The sequence below is a fragment of the Periplaneta americana genome, chromosome 5, assembly GCF_040183065.1.
Source record: "Periplaneta americana isolate PAMFEO1 chromosome 5, P.americana_PAMFEO1_priV1, whole genome shotgun sequence".
Lineage (NCBI taxonomy): Eukaryota > Metazoa > Arthropoda > Insecta > Blattodea > Blattidae > Periplaneta > Periplaneta americana.
Window position 1 is genome coordinate 28,688,350 of NC_091121.1, and position 24,172 is coordinate 28,712,521.

Below are 24,172 nucleotides of genomic sequence, written 5' to 3' on the forward strand. Positions count from 1 at the left end.
ATTTTACTGATACTCTTATTCATAAATGTGATTCGTGTTAAATTTCAGCCAATCAGAGTCTTCTATTACTGTAACATTATCATCTTAAATCACCGATTTTGTATTATCCCTATTGTTTGGCAATTGTTAACTCCTAAGTAGACAATTTTGCCCTAAATAATCTTACGTTTTGAGTTTCATTTTTTATATCGATAGAGAGGCTATTAAAAAATTTTACTGCCATATAACGCACTCCTTTTTGATAGCACGATAGACTTGCCGATGGAGTATGAAAGTCATTTTTTGACGTTTATTTATGCTATGAACTGTTGAATTAGTTGCAAAGTTTTCACGATTACATAATAATAATAATAATAATAATAATAATAATAATAATAATAATAATAATAATAATAATAAAATATTGCAGTAAAAGGTTACAATGAATACAATATTTTTAAGTACACACAATAAGGAAAATCATGATTATATATATAGCTCAACTTATCACATTACAGATATACCATTATCGGAAAATATGAAAACAAAAATATAAAATAAGTTAAATATCACTAGAACATAAAAAAATGTGAGTACTTGGAAACATCCAATACAACACTTGTCATAATAGTAAGTTAATTTCGCAACTCGTCATAAGATAATTTCCTAACTTGGATTTGAAAGATTTCAATGTTCTGCAGCCCTTTACTTGAGGCGGCAGAGTTCCAGTGACGAGAGGTAGCAACAGTCAAAGAGGAGGAATACAGAGATGATGTGTGAAGTGGAATTTCTAGCGTGTTATCGCGTTGTGATCGAGTATTAATATTAAGATAGCGAGAGAGAGTATGAAAACGAGCGAATAAATAATAGGGGGATGAAGTGTGCGTAATTCGATATAAGAGAGAAAGTGAATGCAGATTTCTCCTCTCGTGTAACATACGGGGAAGATTGAAAAGATATACTGACAAGTCATGGGCATTATTTGTATTTTTTGAAAATAGTCCTACTCAATTCCCTAGATTTGGCACCTACTGTTATTATAATTACTCATTTTTGTAATATAAATATTTGTTACTATCTGTGGAATTTCCCCAGAATATTATTCCAGACTTCATTACCGAGTGGAAGTATGCAAAGTATATTGTTTTTAAGGTATTGATATTTACATTTTGCATAGATCTAATAGCAAAGCATGCTGAATTTAGTTTGGGGGTAATTTCTGTAATATGATTTTCCAGTTTAACACATTATCGATTTTTAAGCTAAGAACTTTGGTTGTTGTTGTTGTTTCTAATAAAGGTCTGTTGTCAATTATTGCGCTTTAAATTTGCGATGTTGAATTTTTACAGGATTTAAATTGAATTATCTTAATTTTGTTACAGTTTAATAGGGCTACTAATTTATTGACTGAGAACCAGTCACATATTTTGAAGAGAATTTATTCTCCATCGTTCTGTTTTCCTTATTTGCCTCTTCAAATCCTTTTCATTATACTACATTTATTACTTATTCATCCTTATAGTTTCATTCATATTATTAATTTTTCACCTTCTTCTTTCTCTTTTATTCCTTTTTTATTCTGCTAGTCTACAGCAAAACCACGTTAACAAAAATTGCGGAAAATATGCGAACTAACAAAGGAGGCGTGGGAGCAAGCGGACCTGACGTCACTTCATCCCTTAAGGGTTAGTGAGATCGCTGTACAGTCAGAGCAGTTCATTATGCCTACAGTATGTGATTCTCGTGAAGCTTAAGTGATGGTATTATGTAGTGCAACAACGATTATAAAGAATCAAGGTTATTAGTCGTTACGTTTCTTTTCCCTGTAACTGAAGATGAAATTATTATTTTGGTTAAGAAGTTAAAAAATAATGTTGCTCCTGGTATATATGGAATTAAGAATAATACTTTCAAAATTATTATCAAATATATATTAAAACCCATGGTTCATACTTTTAACTTATGTTTTGTGCAAGGTATATTCCCAGATGTTTTGAAATGTGCCATAGTAATTCCAATATACAAATCTGGAGATAAAAATAATTTAAATAACTAGGCTATAGACCTATATCTTTACTTCCAACATTTTCCAAATTGCTTGAAAAATGTTTAAAGAATAGATTAATAAATTATTTAGAAAAACATAAAATCCTCTCTAAAAATCAGTTTGGTTTCCGCAATAATATTTCTACTGATAATGCTCTTATTAATGTTACTGGAAAAATTATCAATGAACTAGATATCGGAAACAAATGTTTGGGTATTTTCTTGGATCTACGGAAAGCTTTTGACACCATCAATCATAATTTACTTTTGGACAAACTACATACTATTGGAGTTAGAGGTATAACTTTAAAATTATTCCAATCATATTTTAGTAACAGAAGGCAAATGACCAAAATTGAAGATCAATTTAGTGAATACAAATATATTGATATAGGTGTACCGCAAGGAACAATTTTGGGACCTATTTTATTTCTAATATATGTTAATGATCTGCTAAATATAAATTTAGAAACATTTAATGGATCTATATATTCATATGCGGATGATACAGTAGTTATTTTCAGTGGGTTTTCTTGACAGGAAGTATATAGAAATGCTAATATAGGTGCTAACATTGTTAAAAAATGGCTTAATTCCAACTTCCTTTCTTTAAATATATCTAAATCAACTTTGGTTCCTTTTTCGTTAACAGCTGCCAGTGTTCAAAATTTAAAATTTAGCGATAAATATAGACTAATAATACACAGTGAAAATTGTTTAGATCCCAAAAGTTGTAAATGTCCACCTTTGAAAGAAGCCACGTATGTCAAATATCTGGGTATCATTATTGATCAGAATTTAAAATGGCCTCATCACATTACTTATCTTTGTAAGAGGCTTCCTAAAACAATTTATAAATTCGTTAATCTTCGATGCTACTTACCTATTAGAGTTCTACGAAATGTTTATTTGGCCATTACTCAGTCTATCATTCAATATGGTATAATTGTTTGGGGTGGAAGTACAAAAATTAATCTTAGTCCGTTAAATTTACTACAAAAACGAATAATTAAAATTTGTTTGAAGAAACGTTTCGATTATCCAACTAAATTAATTTATTCTGAATTTAATGTATTTAATATTGAAGAAATTTATAAGTATACGCTGTTAAAATTTTATCATAAAAATTGTAATAAGTTTGTATTACAGACACACAATTATGACACAAGACGAAATATTAATTCAACATTAGTAGAACCTAAATGTCTCACATCTGCTGGTCTAAAGCATAGCATAAATTTTGGCCCTCGGTTGTACAATGCTTTAACTAAATTACACCCAGAACTTCTAACATGTAACCCACTAACATATAACAAGAAAATTAGAAACGTGTTAATATCTTCAATTTGATTAAATAAATTTATAGCCTATGTGTATGAATTCATCAACCTATATTATATTTGTATTCTATAATTTTCAAATATATATTAGTCCTACTTTTCACGTGCGATATTATTCTTCTCTAGTGTTAATATTATATTATATAATTCCATTGCCGCTGTAATTATATTTTAGTTCCTATTTTATTTTACTTATTTATTTATATTATTATTTTTTTTATTTTAATATTATATCTGAACTGCGACCGAGCACGAGCGCTGCTCATTCGGTCTCAAATTTTGTTAATACTACTGTATCTTCTTTTTATATTGCTTGTATTATTTTATTTGTATTTCTCTTTGTTTGTTTTGTAATTATTTTTCTTTATTCTGTATATTTGAATTTAAGTAAATAAATAAATAAATAAATAAAGAGCGTATGCACTTCTCAATCAAACGGTTCGTGATTTAATTCCTGATGTGGGAGGATATTTACCTCCCTTCCACGGGACTGAGTGTCTGTCCCCTGTCATCTGTTTATCCTATGACGTCTTCGCAATGGCCCTACAGATCTCAAGGTCAGGGATGCCCTCATTGTGTAGTGCAGATCTTAGAGTCTTCTCGAATCATCACTACTACTATCTACCAATTTTTGCAGTTCCTATAAATAACTATTTTATAATTAATTGAGCATAACGAAAATTCAATAAAATTACAAAACCAATACGATGATAACAAAATAGAGATAATTACGAAAATAAAAGTAGAGAATCAATTGAAGAACAGAATATAAGTTGGAATGAATGAATAAGTATATTCAAATTAAGTAAAAGAAAAAGGGATATGAATACTAAATAATTCGCTTAATATTTTTTAATTTATTAAACTCAAAATAACCTAGGTCAGGATTTATTATGAAAATAGCTGTATAACCGTGGCTCGTAACTCTGGCTATGATTTAATCCAGTGGTTGTGTAACATCTAGGTTTAGCTAAAGTACATGTCAAATTTCTTCTGGTGGAATAAACATATGGTTCTTCTTTATATTTTTGACGATTTTTAAGATAAAATTTTAATAATGTGTATTTATATATTTGTTCATTAACATCTGAATAAATCAATTTTGTTGGTTGTATAATCTGTACATCTACCCCATTATCTCATTTCCTAGTTGCCTAATGAGTCATTTTTATGGTACCTACAAATTTAATAATGCATTGTATTCTTCACCTGACATGATTAGGAACATTAAATCCAGACGTTTGAGATGGGCAGGACATGTAGCACTTATGGGCGAATCCAGAAATGCATATAGAGTGTTAGTTGGGAGACCGGAGGGAAAAAGACCTTTGGGGAGGCCGAGACGTAGATGGGAAGATAATATTAAAATGGATTTGAGGGAGGTGGGATATGATGATAGAGACTGGATTAATCTTGCACAGGATAGGGACCGATGGCGGGCTTATGTGAGGGCGGCAATGAACCTTCGGGTTCCTTAAAAGCCATTTGTAAGTAAGTAAGTATATTTATTTGTTCAATTTGGAAAATATTGAAATCATAAGCCAATTTTGTGGGTTAATCTGACCACTCTATTCCATATAGCCTGGCAGAGTTGCCTCATGATTGATGCCTTGTTGGTATCACTTGTGAGATCCAGACCTGACTTCGGATAGTTGTCTAAACAACAATCGAATTGTTTAACCTTATTTTAATTATCCGCTTTTGAAGAAATATAAGCGGAGAAAGTGTAAATTTTGTTTCTCCTCACCATATGATTATACTATTCTAGATGACAGATTAAACCAAACATAAATAAACTAATAGCAGAATATGTTTAGGGATGTAAGAACGAAGAATTAAAAGCTTATAACTTAAATTGTTTTACGAAGCCTTGTTACATAAAGGAGAAATATGTTCATCCCTCCTTAAATACTGGTCAGTAATAATATTCCTAAGTACTTCACTTGAGTAGATTCCTTCAGAATAGAACATTTCAAATCGTAATTAATTGAACAACTGTCATTATGACTATGTAATTCTGATATATAATTGTTAAGTCTGATGTGGCCTCGTGGTAGCGTCTTCTCTCCTGAACCTAGCGGGCCGGGGTTTCGATTCTCCGCTTGGGACGAGTTGCCTGGGTGAGGTTTTTCGGGGTTTTTCCCTCACCCCAATGAATGAATATCAGGTAACTTCATCAGTCGTATGGAACCCCAATCACTCTTGCTACTTTCCTCCCACATCATTCTGGTTGTCTTACTTGGTTTTCAGATCGCGTTTGCGAAGGCCCTCCGAAACCGCTGACTCACTCGGCCAGCTTCCGTGGATATGTCAAGCTATACTAGTTGGTGGCCAGCAGCGGAACCCACTCCCCTCCCAATGGGAGAAGGAGCTTACACCTCAGACCGTTTGAGTGGGGAATGTTGGGGGCTGTTGGGGTAGAATGGTACACGGATTTGGAAAGAAGACGGGACTTGTCGAGAGAGTGTTAGCGGTTAGATCGGTTCGCCGTAGGTGCGGTCGGTGGGCTTGCAACTCACCCCAGGGGCGCACAATAGACCTCAGATCGAAGTGCACAGGGATATTCCCTTCCCGGCCATTAGAGAGAGAGAGAGAGAGAGAGAGAGAGAGAGAGAGAGAGAGAGAGAGAGAGAGAGAATTCTGTTGAGGAAGAACAATTGTTTGTATGCATCTGAAGTCTGTTTAGTGGAATATGTAGCTAATCGGCGATGTATGCATTCGAGGGGAGAAGGAACTGGCCACCCTACTCCGTTATCTCCTGACCTAGTTTGCCTCATGAGTGATGCCTTATTGGTGTTACTTATGAGGTTCAAACCTGTTTTCGGACAGTTGACTAAACAACAACAACAATATCTTTTGTATGTATGAACATAAGAGGCTGTATTACCCGGAAAAATCTGCAGTGGCGCAACACAGCATAGAAAAGGAGCATAAAATACTGTTTGACCACACCAAGGTCATTAACAAATCAAACCACTACTGGCATCGTACAATCAAGGAGGCCATAGAGATCAAGCTGGAGAAAAACAACTTTAACAGAGACAGTGGACTCCAGCTCAGTCAGGCATGGACACCGGCCTTGGACCAACTTAGGCCCTCTTACAATCAAGGTCATGAAGATCACGGACCGAGGACGACAACCGATTCCAACCGGCGGAACAGGGCTCGCCGCCCGCCAAACTTCACACAGGAATCCCGGTAGGGGCGGAGCTTACGAGAGATGACAATTCCCGGCCCCGGATTTGCCGATCCGCCAACCAATCCCGTTTCACCTGAGACAGCCTAACATCTATATTACCTTTCGACTTTCTGCAGAGATAGCAGTCGAAAGCTTGGAGCATTCCAAAATCTTAATTCGGCTGATATCCCGCGAAAACATATTAGCGAACAATATCTTTTGGTTTTTCCTGGTCTGCATCTGGAACTGTCATAGGTCTGATCAAGTTTTCAAGACTGCAAAGTTTTTGGGGGAAGAATTTGCTATTGAAAGCATCGTGTAAGGACAAGATATCGGTGAAGACAGTGTAATTATTTGCTGGGCTGTACCTGTGCGCGGGTTAACCGGCGTATGAAGGATTTGCGTCCCCTAGTAAAAATGTTGACACGCTTCCGTGTGAACGCAGCCACTGGAGCGGGTCTGAACTGATGACGCGGCTACGAGCAAATTAAATGCTTGAGCTGCCGATGTAATGTTACTAAAAATGCAGCCTGACGCCCTGCAGTGTTACACACCTGGCCGGGTTAAAAAGCTTGCTTTCAATTATTTTCTATCTACCGTTTCGAAATAATTCAATGCAGTTCGCTGGATTTCACGCCTGCCCACGCTGTGTCAAATTGCGAATACAATTTGAAATTGCATCAGATATTACAGCGTGGAATGATATTACTGCAATTATAATATTTATTTTATCTCTCGGAAGCCGCAATACGATTACAAGTTTACTTTTTTTTTATAAATATATTATTTACACAAAAATAATAGCTCCATTCCAAACAGCACTTAAGTCATCTTCTCTTTTAATTTACAGGAAACTCGTAGAACTTGTATTGCATTTGGTATTAAAAATTAAATTTGTTTTAATTGTATTCCATTGGTATTACATTCACAAAAACCTACTAAACTTTTAATGAAGGTAGTATGCAGTTTTAATCTTGGAGCGCGTTTCGGTATTCAGAATTAGGGCTAGAATTTTTATGCCCTACAATCGCCAAAATACGCAGTATAAAATATACACTTATGACCTGAAAATTCAAGAAATACACTCTGTAATATAATATTGTGCTAAATAAATTTAAATATTTTTATGCTCGACCATGCCGAAATGTAGTAATTATACACCTGGTAGCAGTCCTTTAATGCATGTCATTAAAGTACATCTACTCATTAAAGTTCAGATTTTCGATTATTCTCGGATATGCAATCGAAAGACAACAAGGGAAACGTCACGGAGGCTGGAAATCCAATACTGTCGCAGAAGGTTATGTTCTGTTACTATAATAATTAGCGTTAATTGTAAATAATATTCAAATAAATTCAATTTGTCATCTCGTTTTTCAATGTCGAATTCAATTTCAAGGTTATATCAAGATTAATTTTATCTAACTCTCTAGATTATATCAAGGTCAATGTCGACATTCGTTTCCCGGGAAAAATCAATACTTTCGCGTCTGCGCACATCTCACAATTTATGAGGTAGGCTATTGCACTTACTCACATAACAATAACATGAATACTTATGAATAATTGCAAGTTAGAAATATGTTTGAGCGTAAAAAGTCGTATGAAACTTGCCTATAATGGTAATTAAGACGCGAGGATGTTTATGAAACGAGCGAGTTTCATAAACATCCTCGCATCTTAATTACTACCATTATAAGCTCGTTGCATAATGTACTATTTATAATTTGAATGGGAGGTATAAACTGTATATGAAATAATGAAAAGAGAAAAAAGTGAAATTTGGGGATTTCAGAACACACAAAATTTATTGTAAACAGATAATGCTAACTTATTTTCATAAACTTTCATTGTATTTATATTATGGAGATCAGAATTGCAATGTACGGTAGTGGCAAAAAACCGGACCGACTATTGTAGCTGATTTCAGAGCCTTGTTCACTCCAGAGCACGATAGACTGATAACTAAGACTTTCGTGGTTCGAATCCTGCCTGGGAAGGAAACTTTTTTTTGTTCCTTATTCAAATTTATTCCCAATACTTTTCGATTGCTGGTAAAATTTATGTTCTGGGAATAAGTTAATTAAGTAGTAAAATATCGCTGCAATCGAAGTCGTTGAAATTACTCCAAATTCAAGTATCGTTGAAATTGAATTTTTCACAGCAACAGGAAGCTTTAAAATTGAGGTTTCTCTAAACTTTAAATTTCGACTTGTTCCTTTTTGAACTGAGCCGTCCATTATGTCTAGAAGAGTTTCCGTCACAAAAAATAGTGCCAACCTAATATTATGTCTTTTTTTTTACACTTGAGCTACATTAGGCATTGCAGCCCGAAAGAGCAGAAGCTCGTGCTCGGGCGCAGTTCAGATCAGTTATACAAAATATATCACAAAATTAAGAGAGTTCATTGAGCACAATAACATTAATAAGTAATAAAATACATACACCATGTAATAATAGGGTCTCTATACAAATAGAAAATACAAAAGTACATAAATATTAGAGTATCAATTTTTAACTCAATTAGCTTAAACAATTAAATAATTAATCTGATTTGTTTCTTAAATCTGTGTGTGTTAAATGTAGGACTACTTAGCTCAGGGTAAGCTCTAATTAATTCTGCTGTGTTTTAATCCAGTAGTTGTGTGGCATTTGGGAGTATTTAGAAAGAAACTGTAATTTTGTCTCGTATGGTATTCGTGAGGATCAAATTTAAATTGATTGTGGTTTTTATGGAAGTAAATCAGCAATGTTTGTTTACAAATTTGTTCTAGATTTGATACACCAAATTCCTGAAAAATTAATTTCGTTGGGTAATCAAAAGGCTTATATAGACAAATTTTGATAATTTTTTGGAGCAAATTTAAAGGATGGAAAGTCGATTTTGCCATTCCTCCCCAACCTAAAATACCATACTGAATTATTGATTGAAACAGAGCTAAGTACACAGTACGCAGAACATAAACAGGTAAATAAGAGCGTAGAATGGAAAATTTTTTACGCAATCTGTTACACAGGAAGTAGATATGCTTGTCCCATTTTAAATGTTGGTCAATAATAATGCCTAAATATTTAACTTGTGAGGATATACTCAAAGCGTTACATGAGCAAGTAGGTAGGTTACAATCATGTATTGTTATACTTCTGTTATTATTCATTTTTAGTTGCTCAAGGCCATGTGTTGTTAATGAAAATGGCATTAATTTTGTTTTAGAAACGTTCAAAGAAAGTAAGTGAGCATCCAGCCATTCTTTAATAATGTTAATACCACTGTTAGAATTTTGATATAACCACAGCATCATCAGCATAAGAATACAGAGTACCAGAATATTTCTCAATGTCAATTTTAAGTAAATCGTTGATATATATTAAAAACAAAATAGGACCTAAAATCGTCCCCTGAGGTACACCTATATCAATGTTACGTGATTCACTAAGGTGATCATTTATTTTAGTTGCTTGAGTTCTGTTACTTAAGTAAGATTTAAATAATTTTAAAGCCATTCCATTAATTCCCAATCTGTCCATTTTATTCAAAAGTATATTGTGATTGTATCGAAAGCTACATGTTTTAGTTTTTGTTTTTGTTACATGTTTTGAAAACAAACAAGTAAAGTTGCCACTGAGCACTAATGGCTTAGGTATCAATCAATCTGCGTATTTCTAGCGAAATAACTGTCAGTGACTACGCCTAAACCTCCCCTTCAAATACGAAGACTAATCGACGCATTATTTCAGAAAATGAAGCAGTTGTATTACCGTTCTCCGTGTTGTGGATACCGGATTTACTTCTCTTTCGAAAGAAGACATGGTTAAGATCCCTCGAAAACCCATTGCTGTCCACCGGGTTGGACCCTTCGTACTTCGGGTCTTACAGCAAGCATTGTAATAAACCACGGAGCAAAACATGATGGCACCATATTGTTAATCTTCAGGAAAAAGATTCCATTACAAGAAAGTTGAATGCCCATTATTCTCTTCTATTTTATGGGTACAATGGAAGAGGTAGTGGGATTTGATGTTCTGCTGGGGTATTAATTAGAGATTAATGATCAAGTCTGTGATGTGCCAAAGTGAATTTCACAACTTTTCAAGGGATTGTTCCGAAATCCTTTGTTGCACAGAATGTCGTAATCCGTAATGGACATAATTCTTTTGTTCTTCTTCTTGAAATGCAAGCTTGGATAATAACTGCTTCATCGACCGATCATTATGCATCGGAACTTGGCTTTTACTGGGTGTCATTGTGGCGATAATGGAAGGTATGATGTTGCGTCATTTCGTGACGCATTTAATTGGAGAATCGGAGGCATCGATTGGAAGCTTGGATAATGAAGTCTCTTCGTTTCCAATAGCACAGCACGAAATATATTGAGATTCTCTACTAACTCTGATATTATATCATTTCCTCTCTGATTGAGGACTGTATGTTAAGCTCTTTGCCTGCAATCGCGGTGGTCCCAATAATCCCCATATAATTTAACCGGAAGTGACGTATGACACAGTCCACTAGAACAATGCCCTATTGAATGTCGGGTAATTATTGAGGTGTACACCATTTCCTCAGTGTGCTTAATCCCATTTCCTTATTCAGGAAGTTCAGGTCCAAATCACCAAAGTTTTCTTATACCAATTGCGGTTCAGTTTTAAATATACTATTTAATATCAATAGTGAAGAAAATGGCTATGGTCTTTTTCCTGCACATCAGATTTTTTATTTCATTGTGAATTAATTACACTGCGTCGTGTTGTATTTATTTTTTTAGTAGGTTATTTTACGACGCTTTATCAACAGCTTAGGTTATTTAGCGTCTGAATGAGATGAAGGTGGTAATGCCGGTGAAATGAGTCCGCGGTCCAACACCGAAAGTTACCCAGCATTTGATCATATTGGGTTGAGGGAAAACCCCGGAAAAAACCTCAACCAGGTAAAGGCTGGTTCACAATAAACCGGGAACGAGAACCAGAATGAAAACGAGAAGCAGAGGACGTGAATATGAAAATTTTTTATTCACAATAAACCGAGAACGTAGGCGACTATGCATATCGATATGTATGTCAATAACGATATGTAAAGTCGATATTACGCATTCTGATGTTATTTGTGTATAATTGACCAATGGCGTTCTCTCATGAGTACAAGGCAGCCAACATAAACACAGGTTAACTAACTTCGAAATTTCAACTGAAACATTTCATTAGGTACGGTACTATAAATATGCCCATGCATCTTTATTATCACAACCTATTTTAAGTCTACCATAACGTAAAATAATTAGAGAAGAAACATTTGTAATAGAACAAAAATGAGCCCAACAGTAGTTATTGAATTGAAGCATGAATATGTAGTGTGTAATACAACCAATACAGTAATAAAATATGATTCACTTACGATCGGTGTTCAAAGATACAGCTATTGAAAGCCACGTATTCTCCTTCATTTTCTCATCTTTATACGAGGCGCGCCGCTTATCGTAAACGTGAGGATTTTCATCAACACTCAATATTAGAATCTCATAAAAAAAAAAAAAAAACTTGCTCCATGATGCACAGCACAGAACAAAATAATGCATAGGTTATGTCACGATCTTCTTGATACAAAATATACGACGACAAAGTAGCTTTTAGATGGCAATAGAATGAATCTAGTGGGCTATGATCGGAAACGTGAACGCCAAAGCTGAAACTTGGCCAACCCTCCGTTCCCGATCCCGAGCTCCGGCAAGCTTTTCGGTAATTGTGAATGCTCACATTTAAATGTAATGTACACCTTTTAGCAATTTTACCGTTTTAGTTTTCGTTCCGATTCTCGTTTCCGGTTTATTGTGAACCAGCCTTAACTTGCCCCGACCGGGAATCGAACCCGGGCCACCTGGTTTCGCCGCTAGACGTGCTAACCGTTACTCCACAGGTGTGGATTTGTATTTATTATACCACATTATATCGGCGGTGTTTAGATAAAAGAGCTTAACTCTCATTTTTAAATATCACTTCTTTTTGCTGTAACTAATGTAATTAGTTAAAATTTAATTAAAAACGTAAGATAAGCTATGTTTTTTTTTTTATAATTACAAAGTTAGCGGCGAATTTATGAAGAGGGAATATGTAAAATATTTTGATGTTCCCAAATTAAAACAAGGGTGCGCGCGTAGCGTCGCGGTTAAGACGTAACGCTTCAAAGGCGAAAGATCGCAGGTTCGATTCCCGGTAGGGATATGGATTTTCTTCATTGATCTAATACATCTGAATTCACTATGGCTCTAGGATTACTTAGCCTCTACCAAAATTACATCCTTGTTATTAATGACAACTGTCTGTAAAGGTAGGAGCCTTAACCTCCCCTCTGAGCCGATTCGGCCTGTGATGGGGTTCATTTTACCTTTATCTTTACATTAAAACACAACATTAAATGACATATGTAGGCCTACTGTAGTGTAAAACACGAATTGCAAACTATTATTAGCTACCGATTTTTTATGACAGGTATACTACTCTCTTTTGCTTTTAATAGTTATTTATGCAACAAGTGGATAATCTTGGTGATCATGGCATGAGTGAATGTTTGTCGCATGAACTATAGTAAGTGCGACAATTTTCACCAGTGTCATAATAAAATTATCCACGACTTGGCTACAACACTTTATGGCGTCTTAGCATTGTAAATTGTAGGAAAGAAATTATGAAAGAAATTCGGGATCCATAGCTGACAGAGTCTTCATATGTTCGTATCGATTAGTTGCGTCTGACGTTGACACTGAATAAAGAGAGATGGATGACCTTGCAGGTTGTTACAAATGTTCCTTTATTTTGTTAACAGGCCTGTAGTTTCTCTGAACCACAGAACTGTTTTATGTGATATTACAAAAGTGATACAAAATTGTTAAAAATTGGAAATAATTGATACGTTACCTTCTGCCCTGCATTTCATATCTTGTTACGTCGCGCATAGAAGGGGTAGGCGAGATAGCAAGCGTTCCGGTATTACGTCACAGCAAATACTTCATTGTTTTATTGGCACGCGTGCTATAATAAGCCGATTACGCACGATATTGGATGTAGTAAGAACCTGTGTACTGTTCTCCAACCAGGAGATTAACCGTGAAAGGAATGTGCTTACTATTGCGGCATCTATTGGAGCGAAGTAGATAATATTACCGTTATAACGTCAGTTTGAAAAACATCCGCTCTACTGCATATGCTATTTCCTGTATGGAGGGATTAAAAGACCAGGAAATTAAACGCAATCTAATTTTGTAACTAGGGTAGTACAAGTATGTGTGTATCAGTGTTATCGTTTGTGCTTTAAGAGTTAGCCAATGGAGATGCTTCTACCCACGTGTGTGATCTTATGACTTCTTATGGCATCAAAATTCATTCATAGCATTGCCCCACTGCGTCGCATTCCCCTGACACTTTCTTCTGGTTGGAGCGCAGTATAATGCTAGGATGGCATAAAATATGATTACAAGTAAATACAATGTTTACGAAATTGATTGTGGACGTGCGGAATTCAATAACTTCGTACAAATATGTTATTTACATTATATTTTATGGCATTATAATAAAACAGAGTGTTAAAGGGTGCATATAGAGTGTTAGTTGGGAGACCGGAGGGAAAAAAAAACTTTGGGGAGGCCGAGCGTAGATGGGAGGATAATATTAAAATAGATTTGAGGGAGGTGGTATATGATGGTAGAGAGTGGATCAATCTTGCACAGGATAGGGACCGATTGTGGGGGCTTATGTGAGGACGGTAATGAACCTCCGGGTTCCTTAAAAGCCATTTGTAAGTAACTAACTACGTAGGGGAGAGTTGGGTAGTATCGGACATGGGGTAATATCGGACAGTGCGTTTCTTTTATCTACCGCCAGATGGTAGTACCTGAATGACATAGTTACGTTTCTCTATGTGACATCACAGAAACGTAACCATGTCATTCAGGTACTATCATCTGGTTGTAGATGAAACTCACTGTCCGATATTACCCGATGTCCGATACTACCCAACTCTCCCCTAAGTATGAATAAGAAGACGAGATGGGTTTTATTGTAGTGTTATTTTTTTTAGTGTGTTATTTTACGACTCTGTATCAACACCTCATGTTATTTAGTGTCTTAATGAAATTAAGGTAATTGTGCCGGTGAAGTCAGTCCGGGGTCCAGCACCGATAGTTACTTAGCATTTGCTCATATTGGGTTGAGGGAAAACCCAGGGAAAAACCTCAACCAATTAACTTTCCCCAATCGGGATTCGAAACCGAGCCACTTGGTTTCGCGGTCAGACGCGCCAACCATTACTCCACAGGTGTGGACTGGTGTTGTCAATGTCTTACGTGTATTTTAGGAGTTGTTATAGTAAAAGCTATATCAATGGAACCTAAGTAAGAAATAAAATTAGATGTCATTTATGACGGAGAATTAGTAACTTGTTTCTTTATCGAAGGTAACATATCCAGTAGTAAACATATCCAATTTTGTTTCCTTTCAGTCAAACCGTTGAGTGCGTCTATATTGACCAGCAGTCAGCCGTTGTCGGCGGACAGGCAGTACCAACTGGAATGTCAGTCCGTGGGTTCGCGACCGGCGGCCAAAATTACGTGGTGGATGGATACTAAAGCTCTGGACAATTACGTCGAAAAGGTGAGTGCGTTTTATTAATTTACAGCAATTTTAATGGATCACGATAATTTAATTAATTGAAAAGTATAATTGAGTTGAATCAATATGTCAATATAGAAGCGGATGGAAAAATTTGGGCTTTCACCCACTATATTAAAAATGTGATATAAAATTGACAGCTTTAAAATTTCCGATATAAATAATTGGATATGGATTGATAGAAGATGAACCTCACAAAACAATAATCGTTTGATATAGGCCTAATGTAGAGAAAGTGAATGAAAAGCAATAACAGAAACAAGATTGTTTCCAATATCTTCCATTAAACAGAACTCGCTACCAAAACAAACATACAATTTCAAGCCGAACTTCACCACATCTCTAACAAAATATACGGTTTAGAATTTTCGTTAAGTTGAAACATACTCGTATTGACAATGAACTGGTCCCGTTTGCGACAAGAGTAAATAGTAGCTTTCATTTGCAATACCGGTAATATGTTTAACAACAACAAGAAGAATTTATTTATTTACATTAAAAAGATGCATGAGGAAACTATTATATACAGAACACAGAAATAAAAATATAGGGTGCTATTCATAGACATTTCGCTAGCCCGCGCTACGAGCGTGCTAAACAGGATTCATATCATATCGCTAATACTGGTTTATGAATACGAAAAACGTTAGATCGCTGATCATCCACCGGAAGCCCGCGCTAAGAATGTCTATGAATAGGGCCCTTAATGTTTGCCTACTATAGTTTGAAGGTCAGCTTAAAAATATTATATATATATATATATAGGGTGTAAGGGGTATAAGTGCCGTCCTTTTCACAGTCGTCGGCGACGGTCTACAGTATCAAAAAATGTCCATACAACATAGATTTAAACTTGAATGTTTTCTCAGAAAAAATATTTTTCTTATTTTATTTGCGTTATACTGCTTATTAACCTTTGGAGAGGCCCAGACGTAGATGAGAAGATAATATTAAAATGGATTTGAGGGAGGTGGGATATAATGATAGAGAATGGATTAATCTTGCTCAGAATAGGGACAAATGGCGGGCTTATGTGAGGACGGCAATGAACCTCCGGGTTCCTTAAAAGCCAGTAAGTAAGTATACTGCTTACATTGTTAGTAAAATTACGAAAACAATTACATCAGTAGGTATATCTAGCAAAGAGTTAATATTAATTTAAATAAATATTTGTGTGTTCTATTACGTTTTCGTGAGATTAAATAAAAATTCATGCTTAAATATGTTAATATTCTCGCTTGAGAGACGTGGCAACATGTTCAGCAGGCAGTACTCTGCACAGACGTACGTACAGCTCAGCTGAGTTCAAGCTCCCTGTCCATAGGTCTCCTGCCGAGCGGATGACAGTTCAGTACAGGTATTCTATAAACAACTTACACTGTCACTCATAGTTCAGGAATAAGTTTATCGTATGTTATTAATTTATGGAGAAAGTCGTCGTAATTGAAGTGAGGCAATAAGGATGTACCGTCAACGTTTCCACAAAGATTACCTAATTGACGAACATTTGTAGCGGTTTCTCAACGATTACTAGAAACTGGGAGGCTCTTACCCCGTTTCGGAAATTGCACAACCAGACATTTGTTTAAAAATAGTACTGCTTTATGGAAGCAGGATGGATTGAAATGTTGCATTAAAAAAGAAGTTCGTGTGATTTTGTGCAGTAATCCATTATTTCTTTATATTTTAGACGTACAACAAAAAAAGTAGCAATAGGCCTGTTGTTACATAAAAATGTGAATTTTCCATAATGTTCTATTAATGAGATTAAAAGTTTATATTTGCTGCTCGTTTTATGTAAAAAACAGTATTGTCATGGCACTCCCCAGTATTAGAACAGAGCATCTATTTTGTGTCGGTATGTCCTTATCCTCTTGAGCTGTACTGTGTACTTGTAAACCCCCTCCTCCCCATCCAGTAACGTTGCCAAACTTCTAATATTGTAAACTTTAATAATTAGTTAAATGTTGCAGTTATAAAAAAACTGTGAGGACAATTTTTCTGTCCACACCTGTGGAGTAACGGTTAGCGCGTCTGACCGCGAAAGCAGGTGGTCCGGGTTCGATTCCCGGTCGGGGCAAGTTACCTGGTTGAGGTTTTTTCCGGGGTTTTCCCTCAACCCAATATGAGCAAATGCTGGGTATCTTTCGGTGCTGGACCCCGGACTCATTTCACCCGCATTATCATTTTCGTCTCATTCAGACGCTAAATAACCTGAGATGTTGATACAGAGTCGTAAAATAACCTACTAAAAAAGACATTTATTTCTTCCTTATGACATGAGTAATCATCATTTAAAGTTGGGGCACTAACCCCTTACACTTTGTATACTGTCAGGTGCAAAAGTACGACTGGTATTATTGTTTGCAACCTGATTGACAACTACATGCAGTTTATCTTTATTGCTAAGCCACGAATAACACACGAATAAACACTTACTAACTTAAGGATGGAAAGTTTAAAATAAGTTGTTGGCCTATTCATGCTCACCCGTGTGTTACCAAATCAATATAGGCCTATCTATTTTGTGGCGCCGTACATTGCGTCGCCGTTTCTATTTTTCGGACGGTTGCGAACAGAATTTCGCCACTTAAATCTACATTTCATGAAGTAATACGTTTGTGGCTCTATCTCGGTAATGGATGGACCGTATTATTATTATTATTATTAATCTTATTATTATTATTATTATTAATCTTATTATTATTATTATTATTAATCTTATTATTATTATTATTATTAATCTTATTATTATTATTATTATTATTATTAATATTATCCAAAACTTACGTAATATCATTTATAAGGAAAACCTCTACACTAAAATATAACTATCATCTAAAATAGTACATTGTGCAACGAGCCTATAATGAAGGTAATTAAGAAGTGAGTATGGATATTTATGAAACGAGCGCAAGCGAGTTTCATAATTTTCATACGAGCTTCTTAATTACCATTATAGGCGAGTTTCATACGACTTTTTATGCTCGACCATATTTCTAACTTGATATTATTAATTTTATTGTATCTGACCTGGAGCAATGTCCCGCATGTTGTGAGATGTGCGCAGACGCGAAAGTATTGATTTTTTCCGAGGAACAGATGTCCACAGTGACCTTGCTAGTCCATAAGAACCTACAGAGGTAACATTGAAATAAAATTAGACATTGAAAAACGAGATGACAAATTGAATTTATTTGAATATTATTTACAATTAACGCTAATTATTACAGTAACCTTCTGCGATAGTATTGGATTTCCAGCCTCCGTGACTTTTCGCTAATTCTCTTTCGATTGCATATCCGAGAATAATCGATACTTGCGGTTTTATAACGGTCATTGGCTGAACAGTTGTAACCTGAGTCGTCATTGGCTGAAAGACCTGACCTTTAATGAGTAGGTATACTTTAATGATATGCATTAAAGGTCTGCTACCAGATGTATAATTACTACATTTCGGCATTGTCGAGCATAAAATATATTAATTAACAGAAAAGATTGTATTAGAGACCTCGGTGTATTAATTGACAATAAATTATATTTTCACAAACACATTGATTATATTTATAACCATGCAATAAAAATGTTAGTAATAATTCAGTCAATTACTTATTCTTTTTCAACACCTGACTCTTTTTTATTACTATACTACACATTAGTGAGATCGAAACTCGAATATGGATCTGTAGTTTGGAACTCTATTGCAAGTACTGATTCGGCAAAACTGGAAAATATTCAAAGGAAATTTATTTCATTATGTTCGTACAGATTTCTGCGTAATAACTCCGGGTGTAACTATGATAAAAAATGCGAGCACTTTAAATGTCGAAGCTTGTATGCTAGACGTCATGATCTCGATTACTTATTCTTATGTAAGGTCCTTAAAGGTGACATTAATTGTCAATCTTTCTTAAACAGTGTCAGCCTTCGTATTCCTATGAAGGACATGAGACATCACAAACTCTTCTATATTAGAAATTCTAAATCTTCCTCGCCGGTCTCCACATGCATTAAACATGCTAACTTACATGTTGGCGATTTCGATCCATTCAATGTATAGAAGTATTAGAATATGGCAATGTCTTTGCTAATATTATTTGCGTAATCCTTATATAGAAATTGGTAATAGTTTTGTAACAATTAACTCCTTTCCATAACATTTTATAGTATTAATTCTTGTAAATTAATCATTGCAATCTATATTCTTCATTTTGTTGTTATCTCAATTATTTAATTTTTACCATAGTTGTTCATTTTAATGTATTAATTGTATCACTGTGCTGGACTTTTATTGGCCAATGGCTGTTGTCCAGCACATATATATATATATATATATATATATATATATATATATATATATAAAGATAGGTAGCTAGCTACTTTATTGCTTGGGCAAAAGTACCTTATGCAAAGCAACGTCAATATAAAGAAAATCATAATTATTAGCCAAGTTAAAATATTCGTTAATTCTATACAAACTGTGTTCATACAATTTTCTTTTAATTAACGATTTGAATGATTCATAATTTAAATTTTTAGTTGAATTAGGTAAGCTATTATAAAACTTCAGAGACATATAATAAAAACTGTTTTGTGTAGTCTTATATATGCATAAATGAAGTCTTATATCTTTACAACTTCTCGTATGGTGTTCGTGCAAATGCAAGTTCAAGGAAAATGATCTATATTCATTTTGGTATAGGCTATAACAAACACTGCAATACATATAGCGATGGAAGAGTGAGAATTTTACAGGATTGAAATAAAGGTTTACAATGTTATTTTGGTCCTACACCACAAATAATTCTCACTGCTTTCTTCTGTAATTTAAAAATTTTAAAAGATGAACTATGATTCCCCATAATAAAACACCATATTGAAGATGGCTATGATATATAAAAAAATATACTGTTAATAGCACTTTCGTGTCCACAGTAAAAAATAAATAAGTAAATAAATTAATTAATTAATTATAGACGGATAGCGTTTATCATCCCTTTTAAAATTATATTTCTGAAGATAGGGTGCAATTTTAAATTCAAATGTAAGGATGGGGGTTAAGTTAACAGAAAATTTAGTCGGCAGTTATTTTGAACTTTCTCCTCGAAAACTAATAAATCTTTGTGTTTTTTTTTCTCAAAATTATGTTCTGTGACTATCTAAAATTATTAAAGTTGGGAAGTTTTGAGACGAACACACTTTATAACATTTTCTACGTAGAAGAGAACTCAAACAACAAATCGAGGAAGTTACAAAAATTATGGAGTATGCAAATTTGTTGAAGCAGCATTGCCAGAATATAGATTGACCTGTAAATTTTCTCCGTCCTACATCCTGTAGATGCTTATTTGCTGTATTGTTTTATATAGAATAACAGTCTTAACAAATGATTTAAACGACAGAATGTTTTATCATTTGTTGTTTGAAGCACGTTACTGTCATATTTGCAGCAGGATCAGACTGTACTGACGGTTACGTAGACCTGAGTTTGTGCTGACTCCAACGGAGCGGCATTTTTTAGTTATTCACTCGCGCTATATCACGTGTATACGGTATTGCCCCTGGTTGCTCGTTGTGTTCTTCTCCTCCACTCAGCTCCTTTCAGTTTATATGTGGAAGCTGGGAGCAGTAGAATATGTGAGCCTTTTTCCTTTTTGTGTAAAATTTGGGACACATTGAATTGAACAAACTAACTTCCTGCTTCCTTATTCTGTTTCGCAAACACCTACTCAAAGAAGTTACATGATAAAGAACGTAATTCGGGTACGCCAAAAACTACCGCAGTGTATTATTATTATTATTATTATTATTATTATTATTATTATTATTATTATTATTGTTCCTATCCGGGTTTGATTTCTGGCATGAAATTAATCTATTATTGCAATTATTTATTATATTCTGAAATGGAGCTTTGTGCCATGCTGACAATAGAAGCAGAGAGTCTGATTTGTTTTCGTTATTATTATTATTATTATTATTATTATTATTATTATTATTATTATTATTATTATTATTATTATTATTATTATTATTATTTATAAGAGAGAAGTTTTATATAATATTCTTATTGAATTTGGTATTCCCAAGAAACTAGTTCGATTAATTAAAATGTGTCCCAGTGAAACTTACAGCAGAGTCCGTATAGGCCAGTTTCTATCTGATGCTTTTCCAATTCACTGCGGGCTAATGCAGGGAGATGCACTATCACCTTTACTTTTTAAGTTCGCTCAAGGATATGCCATTAGGAAAGTTCAGGATAACACAGAGGGTTTGGAATTGAACGGGTTGCATCAGCTTCTTGTCTATGCGGATGACGTGAATATGTTAGGAGAAAATCCACAAACGATTAGGGAAAACGCGGAAATTCTACTTGAAGCAAGTAAAGCGATAGGGTTGGGAGTAAATACTGAAAAGACTAAATATATGATCATGACTCGTGACCAGAATACTGTACGAAATGGAAATATAAAAATTTGAGATGTATCTTTTGAAGAGGTGGAAAAATTCAAATATCTTGGAGCAACAGTAACAAATAGGCCTACTAATGACACTCGGGAGGAAATTAAACGCAGAATAAGTATGGGAAATGCGTGTTATTATTAGGTTGAAAAGCTTTTGTCATCTAGTCTGCCGTCAAAAAGTCTGAAAGTTAGAATTTATAAAACAGTTATATTACCGGTTGTTCTGTACGGTTGTGACTCTTGGACTCTTCTTAAGAAGAGAGGAACAGATATTAAGTGTGTTTGAGGATAAGGTTCTTAGGAAAATATTTGGTGCTAAAAGAGATGAAGTTACAGGAAAATGGAGAAAGTTACATAACGCAGAACTGAATGTGATATCCCTGGAGACACAGTGCCTGGCTGTGTAAATTATTAATTTCATGAGCTATTATTAAGTTATTGCGTAATTAATTAAGTGAGTATATAAATATTAAGTTAATGTGTAGTTAATTAATTTATTGTGTAGTTAATGAAGTTGATGTGTAATTAATCAAGTTATTGAGTAATTATTAAGTTTCATATATAAATAAAATATTAAATTGACGTCCTAAATTAGGTAGGGTAGGTATTAAATTAATTTAGTTAACATAATTTCACAGGTAAAAAACCGCATTCATAAGGGGTATAGCTTCAAACAGTTTTTTAGATTGTAAAGGCAGAGTTTAGTATATTATGCAACGAGCCTATAATGATAGTAATTAAGACGCGAGTATGTTTGTTTATGAAACGAGCGCAAGCGAGTTTCATAATTTTCATACTAGTGTCTTAATTACCATTATAGGCAAGTTTCATACGACTTTTTATGCTCGACCATATTTCTAACTTGAAATTATTCAGAAGTATTCATTTTATTCGTATCTAACTGAAGAGTGGAAGTGACCTTGTGCATCGCTCGTAAATTATGAGATGTGAGCAGACGCGAAAGTATTGATTTTTTCCGAGGAACAATAATGTCATTGACCTTGTTATAATCTACAGAATATCATGAACTAATTTTGATATAACATGGAAATTGATTTAGAATTGAACAACGAGATGACAAATTGAATTTATTTGAATATTATTTACAATTAACGCTAATTATTATAGTAACAGAACATAACCTTCTGCGACAGTATTGGGTTTCCAGCCTCCGTGACTTTTCGCTAATTGTCTTTCAATTGCATATCCGAGAATAATCGAAAACCTGAACTTTAATGAATAGGTGTACTTTAATGACATGCATTAAAGGACTGCTACCAGGTGTATAATTACTATATTTCGGCATAGTGGAGCATAATAGTACATTATGCAACGAGCCTATAATGAAGGTAATTAAGAAGCGAGTATGGATATTTATGAAACGAGCGCAAGCAAGTTTCATAATTTTCATACGAGCTTCTTAATTACCATTATAGGCGAGTTTCATACGACTTTTTATGCTCGACCATATTTCTAACTTGATATTATTAATTTTATTGTATCTGACCTGGAGCAATGTCCCGCATGTTGTGAGATGTGCGCAGACGCGAAAGTATTGATTTTTTCCGAGGAACAATAATGTCATTGACCTTGTGTAATCCCGTTAAACTTGATATAACCTTGATTACTGAATTCGACATTGAAAAAAGAGATGACAAATTGAATTTATTTGAATATTATTTACAATTAACGCTAATTATTATAGTAACAGAACATAACCTTCTGCGACAGTATTGGATTTCCAGCCTCCGTGACTTTTCGCTAATTCTCTTTCGATTGCATATCCGAGAATAATCGATACTTGCGGTTTTATAACGGTAGAAAGCTGACCTGTCATTGGCTGAACAGTTGTAACCTGAGTCGTCATTGGCTGAAAGACCTGACCTTTAATGAGTAGGTGTACTTTAATGACATGCATTAAAGGTCTGCTACGAGGTGTATAATTACTACATTTCGGCATGGTCGAGTATAAAAAATATTAGTTCTGGCGTTTCTTGCATTGAATACCGGGAATAATCTAAACATTTCACCAAAGGTGTTACCTATATTCAATATAAAAGCCTCGATAGGAATTGTTATTTTGTACTACATAATACATGCAATAATTTAGTTTAGTAAATGTATAGGCCTAATATCTCTTAACAACAAAGTGTTTCCTAAAAAGACACAGAAAGATGAGTTCAAAGTACTATCAACTGAAGGTCATTGGAGCGTGTAGATGAATAATTTGTCATATTGCAAATTTATTGAGTTTGTGGAACCTTGTTTTCTGTTAATATTGGACTTTCACTGTTTGGAGAGCAAACATCAGCAGCCGCTGAGTATTGTACTCGAGCTCGTCCGCTAATTGCTGAAGTGGCTGTACATGTATGGTTTCTATTAGAGAAGATGAGTGTTTTACAGCGAATTTAACATAATGTACTAGTACAACAAATAGACCGCAGGCGCTATCCTGAGGCCAGGAGAGCTTACACAGAAGATCCTATGAATATTGATGTTGTTCTGCT

The 24,172-nt window shown here is 34.6% G+C and overlaps 1 protein-coding gene across 1 annotated transcript in view; it reads left to right on the plus strand.

Moving 5' to 3' along the window:
- LOC138700581 (nephrin-like) overlaps positions 1-24,172 on the plus strand; it is a 1,373,770-nt gene that overhangs the window by 1,161,907 nt on the left and 187,691 nt on the right. Inside the window, exon 6 of the mRNA XM_069827162.1 lies at positions 15,032-15,183. Within this exon, the coding sequence (XP_069683263.1) occupies positions 15,032-15,183 (152 nt within the window). The remainder of the gene's footprint in view (positions 1-15,031; positions 15,184-24,172) is intronic.